The sequence below is a fragment of the Oenanthe melanoleuca genome, chromosome 10 (genome assembly GCF_029582105.1).
Source record: "Oenanthe melanoleuca isolate GR-GAL-2019-014 chromosome 10, OMel1.0, whole genome shotgun sequence".
NCBI lineage: Eukaryota > Metazoa > Chordata > Aves > Passeriformes > Muscicapidae > Oenanthe > Oenanthe melanoleuca.
Window position 1 is genome coordinate 7667328 of NC_079344.1, and position 17015 is coordinate 7684342.

The following is a 17015-nucleotide window of genomic DNA, read 5'->3' on the forward strand; positions in this document are numbered from 1 at the left end:
AACATAATTTATTCTAGTAAAATTGGCACAAAATATTTAAATACTAGAAATATCCTTCATCTGAGCTGTAGGGAAAGCATTTGTTGTACAAGTTCAGCTCTAAACTATTAAATCATTAATTTTATTACTGCTTGGAAACAATTACATTTTGTAAACAGTCATTCCACTCTTTTTTTTCCATTTTTCATATCAGTAAATTATTAACGCTGTAATAAGAGAGCACTTTTTCAGACTGAGGATTAAGACTTGGATTTTACATGACAGTATTAATTCTAAAAAATAATATTATTCTTCATTATAACCATATGTTTAGCTTCAGGGCAATTTTTATTGGAGGGAAATGTAGTTTCCTGCAAAAATGAGAAATGACTACATGCTGTCTAAGAGGCTGATCAAGAAAATATTTATATAAAGCAGTGGAGATCAGTGAAGTAAAGGCTTCTAATAAGTTTTATGAGACATTCCCAAGAGAAGGACTGCCTGGGGCAGCATGTTATTCAGTTGTTACTATGTACTGCTATTCACAAGTCACACCTCTAGATTGAAAAGCTCCATAATTCTGCAATCTACTTCAGTGAAAAATGTCACACCCTTTGGTTCTCAAATCAAGAGAAATATTGGAAATAGAGTTCTCTGAATAGTTAATGTTCAAAAGAGACATGCACAGTAGGGAGCAATTTAGAGTCAGAACATTCTACACCAATTCTTACTATGCCACTATTTTCAATGAAAAATGAAGCATTTGATTTATAAAACTAACTCCTACTCACCAAAATTAACAGAGAGTTAATACAAAACTGAGGCAAAACAGGTTGTACAATACGGAAAACTACTTGAAAATTTTAAGGTATTTCTCTTTAGCAATTATTAATTGCAATAGAGTTAGTGAAATTCTCACTACAGTAATTAGGGGAGGTAAACTTTATGAAGTGTTGTAAATTGATGAGCACTGCATTACATTTATTCATTTTGAAAAATTACTAAAAATAGGTATTATGGCTTTTAATATTTCCCACTGCAGAACAAATGTGTAAAGTTTAAAGTAAAAAGGAAGGTGTATTTCCAAATATCCGTCTGAAAGCTCAAACAACACTCTTCACACTGTAGTATCAGCCATACACGGTTGGAAAGTCAGATTATACATTTGATGATGCATAAGAAACTTTGTAAATACTTTGAACAATGCAGACTTAAGAGTGGAACTTGGCTTACCCCTCCCTTTTTTGTCATAAAGGTAAACACCCACAAGTGCAAGTACACATGCAAAGAACAGATCTTGTAAGTAAAATAACAGCATTTCTAAACAATGATTTTAGTTCCCTGTTGTATCTTCCCTCTTATGTTTGGTTTTTACCTTGCTTTTTTAATACTGTTTTCACAGAGTTATCAAGTTAGCAGTTTCTTTTAAACCTTGACATGGCTCATACTCCTTAACCAACCTATCTGTCAGCTGTTGAGTATCACAACAATGATATAATGGACAATAGTTTATCATAAAGTTGTTGCATCTAGCAATGCATGTATCAATTATTTTGTATGACTGGAAAACAGTGGAGGAATTTATGGATAAGGTAATGTCAGATAAAGAAAATTTTAAATTAAAATCTAATGGAGTACCAAAAATACTTTGATAGATTTTTTTAGCAATTAGGTGATTTTAATACAGTATGCCTCCTGTTTTTGTGCCCAATGAATTGCAAAAGGGTAATTAAACATCAGCTACTTATGCTTAATCAAATGTTCTCTACACAGACTAAATCTTGTAAGCTAATTCTGCTGTTCAAGCAATGTGAGCAATGTGCTGCATCCAGTCCTCAAGGAATACCTCTCCATGGTTAATCATGTTTCCTCAGACAACTACAATTTTTCTTGCTTGAAAATTGCACACAGGACAAACAAGGAGTTTTGAGTGCTTTGGGTATTTCTCCATGATATCCAGATGTCTGGCACCTCACTGAAGCAGTAGCTTCAACTGTTCTCTTGAAAATCCTTGACAGATCAATTATTTCTGAGCAGATCATTTTTACAGCCATATTCATATTTAAAGCACTTCAGAGAGTCTACACATGCTCAGCAATGCACACACAGATATGGCAAAAAGTCCCTCCCCTGAAGAACTTTTTGTTAGCCTTCTATGCTGTAAATAACAACATATATGTGTTTATGACATAAATCAGAATTCTGAGTATCACAAGAAGAAGACAGAAGAATGTGATAGTGAATGTATGTACCAACTTGTTTTCTGTTAATTAATTGTTCATTAAAATCATACACACAGACAGAATATTCCTGGGGTGGAGAAACCTGCTTTGAAAGGTGCTACAATATACACCTGTACACTTATTTCTACTTAAAAAGCTTTTGAACAGAAGTTCTATGAGGTACCATCTAGGACATTCCTTCATTCTCTTTCTAAGGAAAGTACTCAATACAAATGCAAATTCTACTTTCTATCAATTTTGATTTAATAATAGGGAAAGGTAAAAATTAAGTCATATTACAAAATATCTTAAATCAATACCTTTATTTGCAGCAATATTTTTGTACTGTTAGTTTTTATATTTGAGAGAGAATGAGCACACAAATTGTTTTACCTAAAAATGACTTCAAGATCCATTTTAAAAAATTAAGATTCAAAATTACTTAAACTGCACAAATACTTTACAATATTTACTATATTAAAAAAAAAAAAGAAAAGATGGAAAAATATTTCCTGAAAAAAATTACTTTAAAAACTATCCAATAAAAGTACTCATTTCACTGATAAGACTCTTCTGGAAAAACATTTAAGTGTAATACACCATCTAACAAAGGTATTTACTATGTTGGTTTACCAAATGCACACACGTACCTATAACCAGTAACATCATGGAAGTTTTCCAAGACTGACCATCATGGATCGTATTTTCTGGCTTTAACAGGCACAAACATTAACTTATTAAATGCCAGAACAAAAGAACAATTTACATTACATATCATTAAACAGTGTCTTCTAAGCAAAGAGATCATTTTTCCTCGGCCTTGAATCATTTGCAAAGGTCATTTGAATTCATAAATATGTGCTCCAAATTCAATTAATGAGAAACATAAGTCAGTGAAATTTAGAAGTTACATTTTGTTTTGACTCATTTTCCATCCAAGTATTTTCTGCCCCTCTGTCCCTATTTAAGATTTCACATACTTTATTTTTAAAGACAATTCTGCTGAGGAAAGAGTGTTTCACAAACACATTCCTCACAAGTGCTGAACTATCAGTGCCAGCCTCCCTACCCCTAAAAATCAGCAACAGACTGTTTTTTTTCAACTTCACTGCACAGAGAGCCACAAGAAATAAAGTGCTGTACATATCATAGGTCTCTCACAACAAATGTACCTGGCAGACCAGAAAAGTACTGGGATGAAATTGCTATCAGCTTTCTGAAAAATGTAACAGATGTCAAAATATCTCTTTGAATGAATGTCTACAGACACCATGACTGGCAAACTGAGGAGCAGCAACCAGAAACCTTATGTGATACACAATGAGGAGATACCTGCACCATATAAAATGTCTGGAAATAGAGCCAGCTGATGAGGGACTGAACAATGTGTGCTTCACAGAATCTTCCTGAACAATCCTGCCATACTGGGGCAGTTCCCTAGAACGTGAAAAGAGATCTCCCTCTGTGGTTCTGCTGCCCCTCCTCTTCCAAAAGCCTCCTGCCAGGTTATCCCTGCCCATGGGATCTTCAGGCATGAGCAGCAGTTTCTGGATTCCATACAGATTTCAGGAGCCAGAGTTGCTCTGCTCTTTCAGCTGACAGATGAGTAAAGAGAAATGCCCTGGCTAAATCACAAGGCTCTTGCTACTTTTTATAGACAAGATATTGTTATCGAAGGATATTATGGGCAAACACAAAGAAACTGCCTATTCAACTATGCCTGCATACTGATATAAATTAATTTAATATAGTCTGCAAACAGATTGTGTAGCAATAAAAGCAAAGATTTGTTTTAACAATTACAACACCAGTGTGTTGTAAAAGCAAAAAGAAATCTAACAAATAAAAGGAAGATGAAAATACTGATTTGAAGATATTCATTGAATGAGAAAAAAATCCTAAATATCAGGTGATAAAATCATCAAATACTACTTGCCAGGAAAGAATCATCTCACATGACAATGCTCAATTTTATATCAGTGATATAACTAAATGCCCATTTTTCTGCATAAATTTCCAGCCTGAGGTAATGTCCTGTCATTCAGGCTACAGCCGTGGAATAAGTCTAGACATAAAAGTGTCTGCTTGTAAAGTACTGAGCAACTGTCATCCTAGACCAGAATGCCAGGAAACTCACCTCATTTATGGCATAAATTTTCTCCAAAACCTGATATTTCACCCACTGAAACTGTTGTGCTGGCCTAAAGGCTTGTTTTGTTTATTTTCTTTTTACTTTTTTAATTTTTTTTCTACTGGATATCAACTGCGTGTTATTTAATTGGCACCAAGTGGTTCCAAAGACTGCTGCCACCATCCATAGGCATTTATTCCAAAGACAAACTATAGCCCATCTCTGCTAAGTGCCTTTTACATACACCAAAGGAATTTCAGCTCTGTAGGAAAGTTCATTCACTACAGGAATTTTAAGCTACATTTGATACACTGACCATACAACCATATAAAATTGTTTGGAATTTCATGATGATTTCATGATGATAGAAAGTACAGTTGTTTTCAATTTTGGATGCCCATCTCTAAGTTGTTTTTTTTTTTTCCCTGTTCCTGGCTATAATCTGATTTCTTTCCCAGTTGCTTTGTGGTATATTCAAGTCTTCTCTTAAACCTCTTCCAAAATTTTCTGGGGATGCTTTAGATAAAGCAATTGAAGAGCAGAGTTTACTATTTAAGACCTTATGGAAGCTTCGCCTTCTGAATTTCTTATTAATTTAAGCATGCCTTTAATTTTGGTTACTGGAGTATGAAAAGAGTATTTCAATGAAACAATTTATGTATAAGAATTTTCTCTTTCCCATCCTAGCTTGGTGACGTTTTTCTTTTCATGAATAGATATTGAAAGGATCAAAAAATTTTACTTAGGAAGCGCGTAAGAATAGAGCTTTCATTTAAGACAAGGAAGGACATTGAAAGTAGAAAAACAAAGTACCCCAAACCAAAATAAAGTAACTCCAACAAGTCAGTCACAATCTACTTCAGGTAAAAAAGAAAGAACTAAACAAATAATGTAAAAATTGTAACAATAATAATATTGCTTCGGACAAAACCTTTTGGTATTTCCTTTTTTAAAACAGTAGGATTTCTTACTACTGTAACTTCAGCCAACATCAGCTTACTCAAGGAAATCTCAATTCCTATTAGCATGACCTGTTTTAAAAAATAATTTTAAATCTTTCATTTTTAAAAATTCTGTATAAATAGAAAACTCAGACATAGAATTTTTAAAAAAAAAAACGCTCCCCTCAAGTTAATGGCCAGCAGAGGCAAAAGAACAAATGGATATAAGCTGTCACTGAAGAAATGCAGATTGCAAATTACTAAGAAGTCTCTAGCCATTAAAATAAATCAAACTCTGGAACAGCCTTCGGCAGAAACACTGGGGGCAAAGAAATAACAACTCCAATTTAGTATTGGCAAAGTTTATGAAAAGAGAATTATCTGATGCAATTCCCAGGAGAGCAGAGCACTGGACTTGATGACCCAGAGATCCCTTCCACTGTTATGTTCTTTGTTAGGCTAAATGCAGATGTTCATCTGTTTTTTAGCCTCACTGTGGTTTTTCTAAAGTGAAATTTAAATGATAGTTAATATAATTTTTGTAAGTTTCGGTTACAAATTGCCCTTTGTTAGAACTATTGCTAGGCCTGCAGCAGAGTGGAACTTGTCAAAGAATTCTAAAAGCTTTACTTAAAAAAAGCTGGCTTAGCATTATAGGGAAGTAGACAAGTAAAAATGCTCCAAGCTGAATGCCCAGCAGTGCACGCACCATGGGAAGAGGGAACTGATCTGCTAAAGAAAATAGGAAGAAAAAAATACTCATATATTCTAGGACTGTACATCAGTAATATAAAGGAGAAAAGCGAAATAGAACACAAAGGAAAGCAAAGGATAAGAGGATAGAAAAATGTATAGGGAAGGAGAAATACCGAAGACATTTAATGCTTTTCTTAAAAACTAATTAATGAAAAACTCTTACTGTGTGGCTGTGAAAAGTCAATGCCAACTTGAAAGGGAAAAAAAGGAAATATTTTGTTAAAGAGGAAATTCGGGTGATAATCTAACACATGCCTCTCTCCCACCTCCCTCACTTGTCTCCCCCAAGCTTAGCTCTTGCAATATGCCTCGAGTTGGCTGCCTTTGAAAGACCCCATTTTGGAGAAGGAGTCACAGGGCAGTTGCTATGGCAGAGTTCTGTCAGTGACTCAATATTGAAAGAAATAACTTGAACTCAGATGTATAACTCCAAACTATTGTTGAAGATGACATTAAAAATATTTAAGCTTGAAAACAACCTGGTGTTCCTTAATAACTTGCATAATCCCCCTGCCTTCACTTTTTTTTTTTAAATATTAACAAAATAATATTTTTAATGTTGCAGGTAACTTAAATTTGTCACAGTGATTATAGAAAGTATTGTTAATAAGCATCAGTGTGATGAATATAAAGCAGTTTATAGAAAACAACACAAAATGTTTTCTGGTTTTGAATAAATAAGCTCTCAGGGCAGCCTTTAATGATTTTCAAATACACATATCTTTACAGCTCCGATCAGTCATAAAAGCACACAAAGGTCAAGCAAATACTTTATCTTATTTAAGACACTGTGGTCTGTTTTCTATCACTCGCAAGTTCTAAGGTTTACACTCTTTCAAGGGGATGATACTGCTACACAAGACTTCAAAACAAAGGCTTTACCAAATTCTGTGAACCTTGATGGCTAACTACATATTCCAAATGAAATCCTGATCCTGGTAAATTCTAATCTACACTGAATCTCTGGAAAATAGAGAAATTACTTATACTGACATCACAACTTCAGTATATACTTTAAAATTTCCACCAGACAATTTTAAAGTGCCTCTATGCAGACATGATCACACAGAATTTTTAAAGTCCTGCCCTTTCTTCACATGAATACACATAATTTTTCTGTATTCCAAGAATGATTGTGTCAGATTTTCAATAAACATGGAAATATTGCAGAATATTAGTTCAACTAAACCTGCTAAGTTAACTGGAGAACAACCAACCATTTTACAGCCCTTACCATGTACCTTTGCAGGTATTCTAGAAATCCGAACAGTGGCAGTTGGAATAGTGGCAATCAAAGGAGTGGAAAGTGAATATTTTCTGGCAATGAACAAGTCAGGACGGCTCTATGGAAAGGTATGGATGCAAACTTCTCTTATGTGTACATCCCTACAATCTCAAGAGGTATTTTGAGATGTAGAATTTGTATGATTTTTTTTTTTTAATAAAACAGATTCCTAAGTAAAATGTATTCTGGACTTATACCATGTATCCCATATTAGACTTTTATGTCCATTTAATAAATTCAATTATTAGGTCTTATATACCTCTTCAAAATGTCAAATACTGAGGGGGAATATAGAAAGCTAAAATATTTAATACTCAGATTTCAGAGGTCAAATTTATTTATTAAAATATTCCTAATATGAAGGTTCTATAACAACTATTTTTCTCCCATCTTCCCTAATCTAAGTATTTAAAAAGACACGTGGACTTGCCTTACCATATTTTGTTATTTACTCTCAACAGAAAGTATGCAACGAGGACTGCAACTTCATTGAACTGATTGAAGAAAACCATTACAATACGTATGCTTCTGCAAAATGGACACACAAAGGAAAGGAGATGTTTGTTACACTAAACCACAAAGGGGTCCCCATGAAAGGTAAAAAAACAAAGAAAGAACACAAAGCATCCCACTTTCTTCCTCTGGCAATATCCTAATCACAAATAATCTATAAAGAACTAGTTCCAGCAGGAAGATTAATTTTAAGAAGACTTTTTGACAAGATACCAAGAGAGGCTGGAATACTACTGAGAAACTGAACAAGCTGGACTTGCGCATTTATGTTTATTTTTAAGAGACTACATGAAAAAGATTTGAAAATATACACAAAACCAGATTTACTAACTAAAAGTTGTAAAAAATTCTAAAGAGTTGTACAATCATTATCTTAGTCATTGTAACTGGGTAGTTTCTTAAATTAATTTACCCTGAAGAATAAGTCATTACTTGATTATCTGATAATATTTTATTTAAAAAACTATCTGCTTCTTAAATATGGCTGCTATAATAATAATAAGCAGATGATAATGTTGTGTAAAATATGTCAGACTTTAAGGCTGCTGGAATGAGTTGTCAGATTATCAAGTCAATAGAAAATGTGGAGGCTGAGCAGTATTTTAAATACTTCCCCCAAGAAACTGATATCTTATACATAAACTATATGATCAAAAAAATATAATCTTGTAAATGTTTATTGTTGTATTCAGATAAGAGAGTTAGTTTGGAAAAATTAAGTTTACTCTAACACAAAATGTTCCTATCTATTAATGAAGCAAATACCTAATGCTGCTCTAAAAGATGTTTCAAATAGTGTATGTAAAATAAAAATAGGAATAAATAATGTACTTCATCTCACTTTTCACAAATTAACATTTTATATAACAATGAAGCAAAAATTCAGACATATTAAGGTTTTTTATGTAACATATCCTATCTTTTGTGTAATTCCTGTTAGGGCATACAGCTTTCAATATTGTTTTTCCATTCTTATACATGCTTTTTCTGTTGTTACAGCATTAAACTTTATTTTAAGTTGTATTTGAACTTTATTGTTTTAAGTTATTTAAATGTTATTTATAAAAAAAGATACTTATTAAGCTGCATCTGTTTCATATGCTTTTAATTCTAAAGGAAAAACAAAATGGTTTGGCTGAGATGCATGAATTTTTTTCTGTGACCAGACACAAAGCCTAGTACACAACCCTCCTGCCAACATACATTGGATGGCAGACAAAAATGACAGCCTGCAGCAAATCACACAATGGACATCTCAAAAGAAACAATGCAAAAATTTTAAAAATCTATGCCACATACTCTTGATAATTGAATTACTGGCATGCTTAGTTATGCCAGGTAAAAGAAGGTTACAGCTCCAGCAGGCACTGGAAATAATGCTCAGATAGTAGAACCTTCACTCACAGATTCAGAAATACGTGCAAGCCTGCATGACTAGTTTGAAACTACAGCTAAAATCACTGTGACCTGATGATGAAAATCATAATTTTCCAGCTATGAAAATGCTCAACTAAGCCCTACCTGACTTATGCTTTATATAATTTAATTCAGTTTCCCTAACTTTTTCTTGGGTTTGTGATAATTGCACTTAAATAAAGATCACCAACAACAAGCTAAAGCAGCAGACATGACTGAGATAGAGTCAAGTTAATTAAAATGGTCTTAAATGCTTCAATGTTAAGCATTGAATAACAAGTGTCTAAAATCAACCATTTTCTCCTACGTGAAATACTTGCATTTTAAGAGCACTCACAGCAAATGGCAACAATTTCCTTTGACAAATATTTATTTTTTAAAAAGCTCTTGTTTAACAAGTAGCGCCATTTTAAAATCAATTATGATTTCAACAAGCCAAAAATCAATGAAGACATTAAGAGATCCATGCATAAAAATTTGTCAATACAGCTCTATCAGTAAACATTCACTGTGCTTTTGCTAGTTTATTTATTACTTTTTCACTGAACACAACAGACTGTACTATAAAAGAAGCTTTTTTGCTGGTACCTCTCTGCACTACTTTCTGTGAATATTTAAACAGTGAAACAAAGCTCACACTTACGATCAACATTTAAATACTAGCAGAAGTTCTATATCTAAACTAGGTTAGTGGAAACTTTGAAATAAAAATGAAAATAACAAAACTCCATTAGGATGGTTTGTGCTTAAAAGCTTTACTGAAGTTTTAACTAAAATGTATGTATGAATATGTTAATATATAAATATATATGTAAAAAAAATCTTACAACCAGATGCAGACAGGCTCTTTTAAACAATCTTTTGATAATGTAATTCAGGAATACAGAAATACAGTCGACCAAATCCTGAATCCAAATTGTAATTAGCCCTTACTCCTAAATCCTTTATATAATGAATCACTATGTTACCATTTTCAGGTAAGCCAAGGCTGCTATGTTTTACAGCTGTCAGAACTGAAATGTGTTCTGTGAGGGAATTGTTCCCAGAAAGACACCTGACTGCAAATGCTGCAATTCGTCAGTACCACACTCATATGTCCTTACAACTGAGCAATTTTCAATGTATCTTCATCTTAGAAAATCTATTGTCAAATACTGACTGAAAAAAATCATTTTAGTGCTCAAACCAGAGAATAATAATCAGAAAATTTACAGTTATGATCTCCAGTAGCAAACTATTAAAAGACAAGGATAATAAGAATCTATTAGATTTGAATAGGAATTCAAAAAGATGTCAGAAATCTTCACAAAAGCCTCCTACATCAATTACATCACAACCCAATGCACTCTTAACACCAACATACAAAACCCCATGTAGGAGGAAAATATGTTTATACATAAAGAAACTGATACACCTGTCTGGAAATGGCTCATTACTAACATGTAGAATACTAAAAGTTCAAGAAAACCCAAGCAAAGAGGGTTATAAAAGCCAACCTCAAGTGTAATTTCTTTGCTTTCCCTTCAGAGGCATTTGCTTTCCTGGAGTTTTTTTCATGGTATCCCACACTACACAGTGTGTCCAGACTGGGGTTCAGAAGGGAAATACAACTCTGTGGTCAAAGCAGCCACCTACAACAGCCACTCACATCTCACAGAAACTTCTCCATTACACAGGATCTGTAATTAGAAAGGTTTTACTTATTTATTTTGTATTACTGCTGATAAACACTCTGGGACACAAATGAGCAAATCTCATCTGAGGCATCTCAGAGAAGACTGCAGTCTCCATTCTTGGAGGATTTTAAGACCTGACTGGACAAAGCCCAGTACAAGCAGTGTGGGCCCTAATTTGAGCAGGAGATAGGACAAGAGACCTGCAGTACTCTTCCTACTTTAATGAGTCTAGGATTCCATAAGAAAGTTATTTTCTTGAAACAATACCTTCAAACAACTACACAAAAGACACTTTCCTTTTTAGAATTTTTCGAATAACTTGTGGGTCTTTAGATGTATGCAAAATGGTGTAAATACATTTCATAACAATAAAAATGACAATTGGACAATATCCATGACCATTAAAATATATGATACAGTACAATAGAGTCTCACTTTTAGTTCTGTTGCAGGTACATTAAAACATGGCTCTGCATAGCATCTGTAATAATCACATTACTAAATGGTTGATCAATTAACTATTAAAATACACTTGTCTGTGTTTTAAATTACTTTTTGAAGAAAATATGTATATTCTCTCTTAATAAGCTGAAGCAAGATGTAAGTTGACATTGAATCAATAAAGTAATGAAAACATCAGTATTTCATTGCACTCAGTGACCAGTATCGGAGTAGTCTAAATATTTCATAAGTCTGTGAAATCTATCTCCTCACTACTAATTTTTCAAATACCATGATGATTTCATAACATTTAACATGTAGAAAAGGGATGTGACAAGTTAGATGATTTTCCACAAGTTAGGAAAATTCATCATCAGAGGTGAGATCCATACGTAGAAATATTTTTAACCAACATTTAATAACAAAAAAAAATTAAGTACAATTTTTTACATCACTGGATGAATTTTAAAAGGTAATATTTAAATGACACGTTTAGTTATTACAGTGGAGAAGGGGAATTTACTAACAGAAAAAGATGCTAAATTCTCTTTGCTGATGATTTTGAAGATTAGGACTGTATTCAAAACAGAAACTAGACGGGAAAAATATTCAAAGAGTTGCACAAGGTTTTTAACATGACATTTGTACTAACTTTATATATATTGCCCCAACAAGATTTCTAAAAAAGCTTTTTAACACCATAGATTGAAATTCATAAAACAGCAAAATTTAATTTTAAATAGTTGGGGCGGTGGGGGGCTTTATATATTAAAACTACCAAGTGTTAAGTCTTGAGCTCTGTAAATAACTTCACAATACCTGTCTGAGGAAAGCTAGCTTGTAAATCTAAAGCATTCCAGACACTGAAATTCCATAACTGCTTACATTCCACGCCTAAAAAGGGAGATTTTCTTCAATGCTGCCTGGAAGGCCAATCCTAGCTTACCGAGTTTGGTTGTTTCATTAGGGAAACTCTTTTATTTAGGGGCCTGGCACTTGAAAATATCGACCCAATACAGAAGGAAAAACAAAATTACTCACTTCAGATGAAATTACTTTCTCATGAAAATAATTCTTCTACTTCAGTGCCAACCAGAAAAGCAGAGGAGTTAGAATGAAGATGTAGAAATTTGTCACCCCTCCCTTCAGGACCTTATACACATTACCACGTTTCCCCCAAGCCTTCTTGTCCCCAGACTAAAGAGACCCAGCTCCCCATCCTTCCTCACGGCAGAGATGCACCAGTGCCTAATCACCTTTATGCCACTTCCCTGGGCTCTCTTCTGTCCAGGTCTCTCCTGTACCAAGAGCCCAGAACCGAACACAGTACTGTGGTATGGTGCCACTAGCACTGAGTAGAACGTAAGATTCACTTCCTATTTCTTCCAGCTAATCCAGTAATATCTTTACTGCCCCTAGAAATGTTTTTTATAATGTTATATCATATAATGAGAATTCAGGACCTATTCCCTTTACAATTACAACTGGCTGTCCAAACATAAACACAATTCACTATTACCTTGGACAGCACCAGTGTCTTGATGGACAAGAATCCAGTCCTCAGTTAGTGACTGCTGAGTTTTCAGGGTTTGTCTACTGGCCTTCAAAACCTGGCTCTCTTACAGATTTCTTACATAACTTTCAGCAAGCCACTTTCAATGTCCTATTGGTAAGTAAGACAAACAAGTCTGGTATACACTGCTAAAACATCAAACATACATGAATTACCTGACTAATCACACCAGGGCAGCAGAGCAGCTGCAGCTGTCTGTACCCACATTCACAGTGACTTCTGTGACATCCCTGTGCCACAGGGGCAGGCAGATCAGTGTCTTTGCTCACCCCAGCAAATACAGTGAGCCTGTTTATCTCTTCTTGAGTTGCTCTGATGTTTCTGCTTGTTAGAGGAAAGAAAACAGTTAAAAATCATGGACACTCAATTTTTGTGTAAGATACATTAATAGTTCAGCTAACTTGCCTATGCACCCTTTTCCTATTGATTTCACCAAAAGCCAGGCACAAAAGTGGATCTGAACAAGTAACTAACTTCTCAGTGGCCATGAAAGAAAGCAAGTGATTATTAAAACTGAAGCCTAGAAAGCCTAAAGCAATAAGCAGATCACTACTGGAAAGACTAAAATAGTAATGTTTCTCCCTTTTATTTTATTGCCATAGGAAAAAAGGTCTTTGTATCTTGGCAAAACACATCAAGATAACAGCTGCAGTGATTTCAAAATTATTGGCATCAAAACAGACTCCCTGAGGTCAGAAGTGTTAATGAACAGCTGAGGTGATTTATTGAACCTACTTAACAAAAAATCACTTTCTACTTGCTTTCATATTCTTGTTTCTATATACTAGTAAAGTACCAAGCTCTAAAAGGAAATATGATTATACTGGAATGAAACCACTGGATTTTATAAAAATCAGGCAAATATTTCCAGTGGGTTTAGATTTTTGGGTTTAAAAAAATACCCAAATGTTCCTGTGTTCAAAAACACAGATACATTTCTGTTTCTAAATACTGTACTGCAAACTGAGCAACACATAAAAAATGGATTCTGTAAACAAGAATTTCCTTTCAAGACTGTAACTTGATGAGAGTAACACAGACTTTCAATTTTAAAGAAACCACATTAATTGTACTTATAAAGAAACACTAAAGTAAAAAAGGAAATTTATTCAGGAAAGCTTACAGGCAATAAATGACAGTAAGGCAGTTCACTTTATTAAGTCACAACCATGCATAGCCAATCTATACAAAGATTCTATAAAGCCATATCCACTTGCAGACACTAAATCCCTCAGCTAAGTCTCAAGAGGAACTCTCCTCTCTTGGATAGCCTCACATAGCTCTTTTACATCCACATTACAAGAGAAAGCTTTGTGGAAATCATGGCACATGACAGAACACTTCTCGATCCTCTGGCATGTCTGCAGTCCCTCATTAATTCAGGATTTCTGAGAACAGCATGTTCTCCTCTCCTTAACGTTAAAAGACACAAGAGACAGTCCTCCACCTTTTCCTAAGCATTTCCCCTAATTGTAGAGAAAACATATCAGAGTGGTGTCATTGAAAACAATAGGGACTGGGGACTGGGAATGAAAACTTACAAGTTTTCGCTCAGATATTTTCCTCTGAATTATTTCGCAACAAAAATAAGGATTTCTTACCTTGATGAATGGGGAATGATCTAAATTCAGAAAAAGCAAATGAGCCCATGAGAACAAAACAAATGAGGGGGAAAAAGACAAGGATAGAAAAAGTTATGGTTATGGTTGGTGAAGACTGACAAAAAGGATTAAGAGAACATTGGTTGCATAATTTTGTGGCTGTAAATGCTCGAAGGAAAACAGTAATTTCAGGAAGAGGAAGAGAGAAGAAACTGGTTACCCTGAAGAAACAAAAATGCTGGAGAACATTCAGAAAGGGAGCAAGTTAGAAGCAACATCAGCACAAGAAGGTTGAAAAAAAGAAGTAAAAATCGTGACCATGAGAAAGAACAAGGCTAGACTGAAAGAATAAAAATCAAGCTCTGATCAATTGGGACACTGAAAACAAGGGGGTAAAAGAGACTACAACGCAAGACATACTGAAAATGGAATGCAGATACCAGACAAAGAAGCAGAAAAAAGACTGGCTGTCATTAGTATAAGAAAAGTGACAAATCAAACCAAGATGGATTATCAGCAGTTTCTTTAAATGCTTTGCAATATTGTTCACAGCTTAATCAAATTGACTTAGCAATATATTGGCAGGATATATGCTTAGAGCTGATCAAAATTCACATTTAATTTTGAATTGCTTTAACATTTTGGTTTTGTGCAAAATAAACTGAAAATATTAGTAACAATTTATGTTGACAATTAAGATTTTGCAGTGTACCATAAGTTTCATTCCAAAGTCTATGGCCACATACATTACATGTTTAAAATATTTACAAGACTGACTGGCTGCTGCAGAACTGGCAGATGCACCAGCTTGCATTTTAACAGTAGCATCTTTAGTAGTATGATTTACTGTGGCAACCTTAAGGCTTTTGAGATTCCATTTCTTCCACATGCATTTCCTTGGTTTTAGACCGAAAATTTAAAAAAATTTAATTTAGAAAAATGTTTATGTGAATTTTGAAAATCATGAATATCCCCAAATGAAATTAAAATTGCTTTATTTCCTGTCTCCAATGTGCAAATTTTTATGGCGCTGTCAACTTTAGGCATGAGATCCAAGCCTGTTAGCTGAAATAATTATATTCACATATTTAAAGTCAACCAGAACATTTTTTGCTATCTCCCTTCTGCTTCTGCTTGGGTTTGCACATGGGTGAATATCCTTACTTTGTGGTTGCTCCAGTCCTGGTAATTTAATACATTTGCATATGTTTTGTTGAAGTTGTGAATTATTCTCGCAGCAATACTTAATTTACTTTATTCTGTGGTTTTCAGTCTTCATTCCGCTAGAATTTTACACAGCTCCCACACCATAAGTTTCATGTAGACACAGAATCTGTGCCATAGCAGTGGTCTCCTAGAGTTCTGGGATTTTTTCTGGTCTGACTAAATTTCACTTAAATCCACTCATTATCTGTTTATAGTGGTTACACATTACAGAAAACGCTGTGGGCTTATCCAGCTCTTCCAAGTTAAAGGCTCTTTAGGAGTTTGGAACATGTATAACTTTGATGTATATAAACCTTCTCTAAATTAAATTTTTCAGGGTGATCTTTTTCTACATACAATTTTCTCTGTCTGTAACTAAAAAGAAAATTCTGCCCAACAAACAGTGACTGACACAGGGAAAGGTTTTGAGAAAATATTTCTATATTTTACATCTACTTCAAAAACATATTTCTATTCCATTTGTCAACCGGTTTCAACATACAAGATAATGAAATCCACATTGTCATGAAATCTAAATAAATGAGCACTAAAGATAGAAATCTGCTCTAAATCTAAATTTTGGAATGGATATCAAATAACATATGCAATCTAAAAATTATAAACTTTTACTGTCAAAACATGCAGATATTTAATGTTAATATAATACTACTTCCTTTAATGCTAATATAATACTACTTCCAACAGAAATTTCTAGGACAGGTATAGTCTGAATTCTGTAAGAATATTTGTAAATAGTGGCTTTTTTTTATAGAGTGATACCTTCAAGGCTACTTACAAACAGCTGCTTTTGCAAAAAATATTTTGAGATGTTTGATCCAGTTTTGTTTTTCTTAAGGAGAAATAATGCTCTGGATATTTAGTTCAGATTCCTTCCCAGGGTACTGTTTTAAAATATTCATTTTTATATACCTAAAACCAGTATTAAGAATCATCATAATCATTAGAAAAAGCCAGCTTTGACACCAGTATTTCTAGTACTGCATTTTCTATGTATGTATACATGTATGGCATTACACACATAAGGCAACAGGCAATAAAAGCAATAGATTCTCACTGAAATGCACAGCTGGTAGTCAGGACAGAATATGCCTCAGGGAAAGGAAAAAAACTACCAGTACCTGATATATACTAAGTTTATACTAAGTTTAATGCTAAGTTTACCAATCCCTCCTTAAAGTCATCATAAAAAATTTTTACAGATTTAGGAAATACTTCCCAGAAAGTGACATAATGACTTGTGACAACCAATCAGGA

The 17015-nt window shown here is 33.9% G+C and overlaps 1 protein-coding gene across 4 annotated transcripts in view; it reads left to right on the forward strand.

The window, feature by feature from the left end:
* The window catches only part of FGF7 (fibroblast growth factor 7), a 29718-nt gene extending 18139 nt beyond the window's left edge, over positions 1-11579 (forward strand). For all 4 annotated transcript variants that reach the window (XM_056500208.1, XM_056500204.1, XM_056500207.1 and 1 more), the window contains 2 exons: positions 7279-7382; positions 7776-11579. In XM_056500208.1, coding sequence (XP_056356183.1) covers positions 7279-7382; positions 7776-7970 — 299 coding nt within the window. In that variant the 3' untranslated portion in view covers positions 7971-11579. The remainder of the gene's footprint in view (positions 1-7278; positions 7383-7775) is intronic.
* Positions 11580-17015: the final 5436 nt, after the last annotated feature.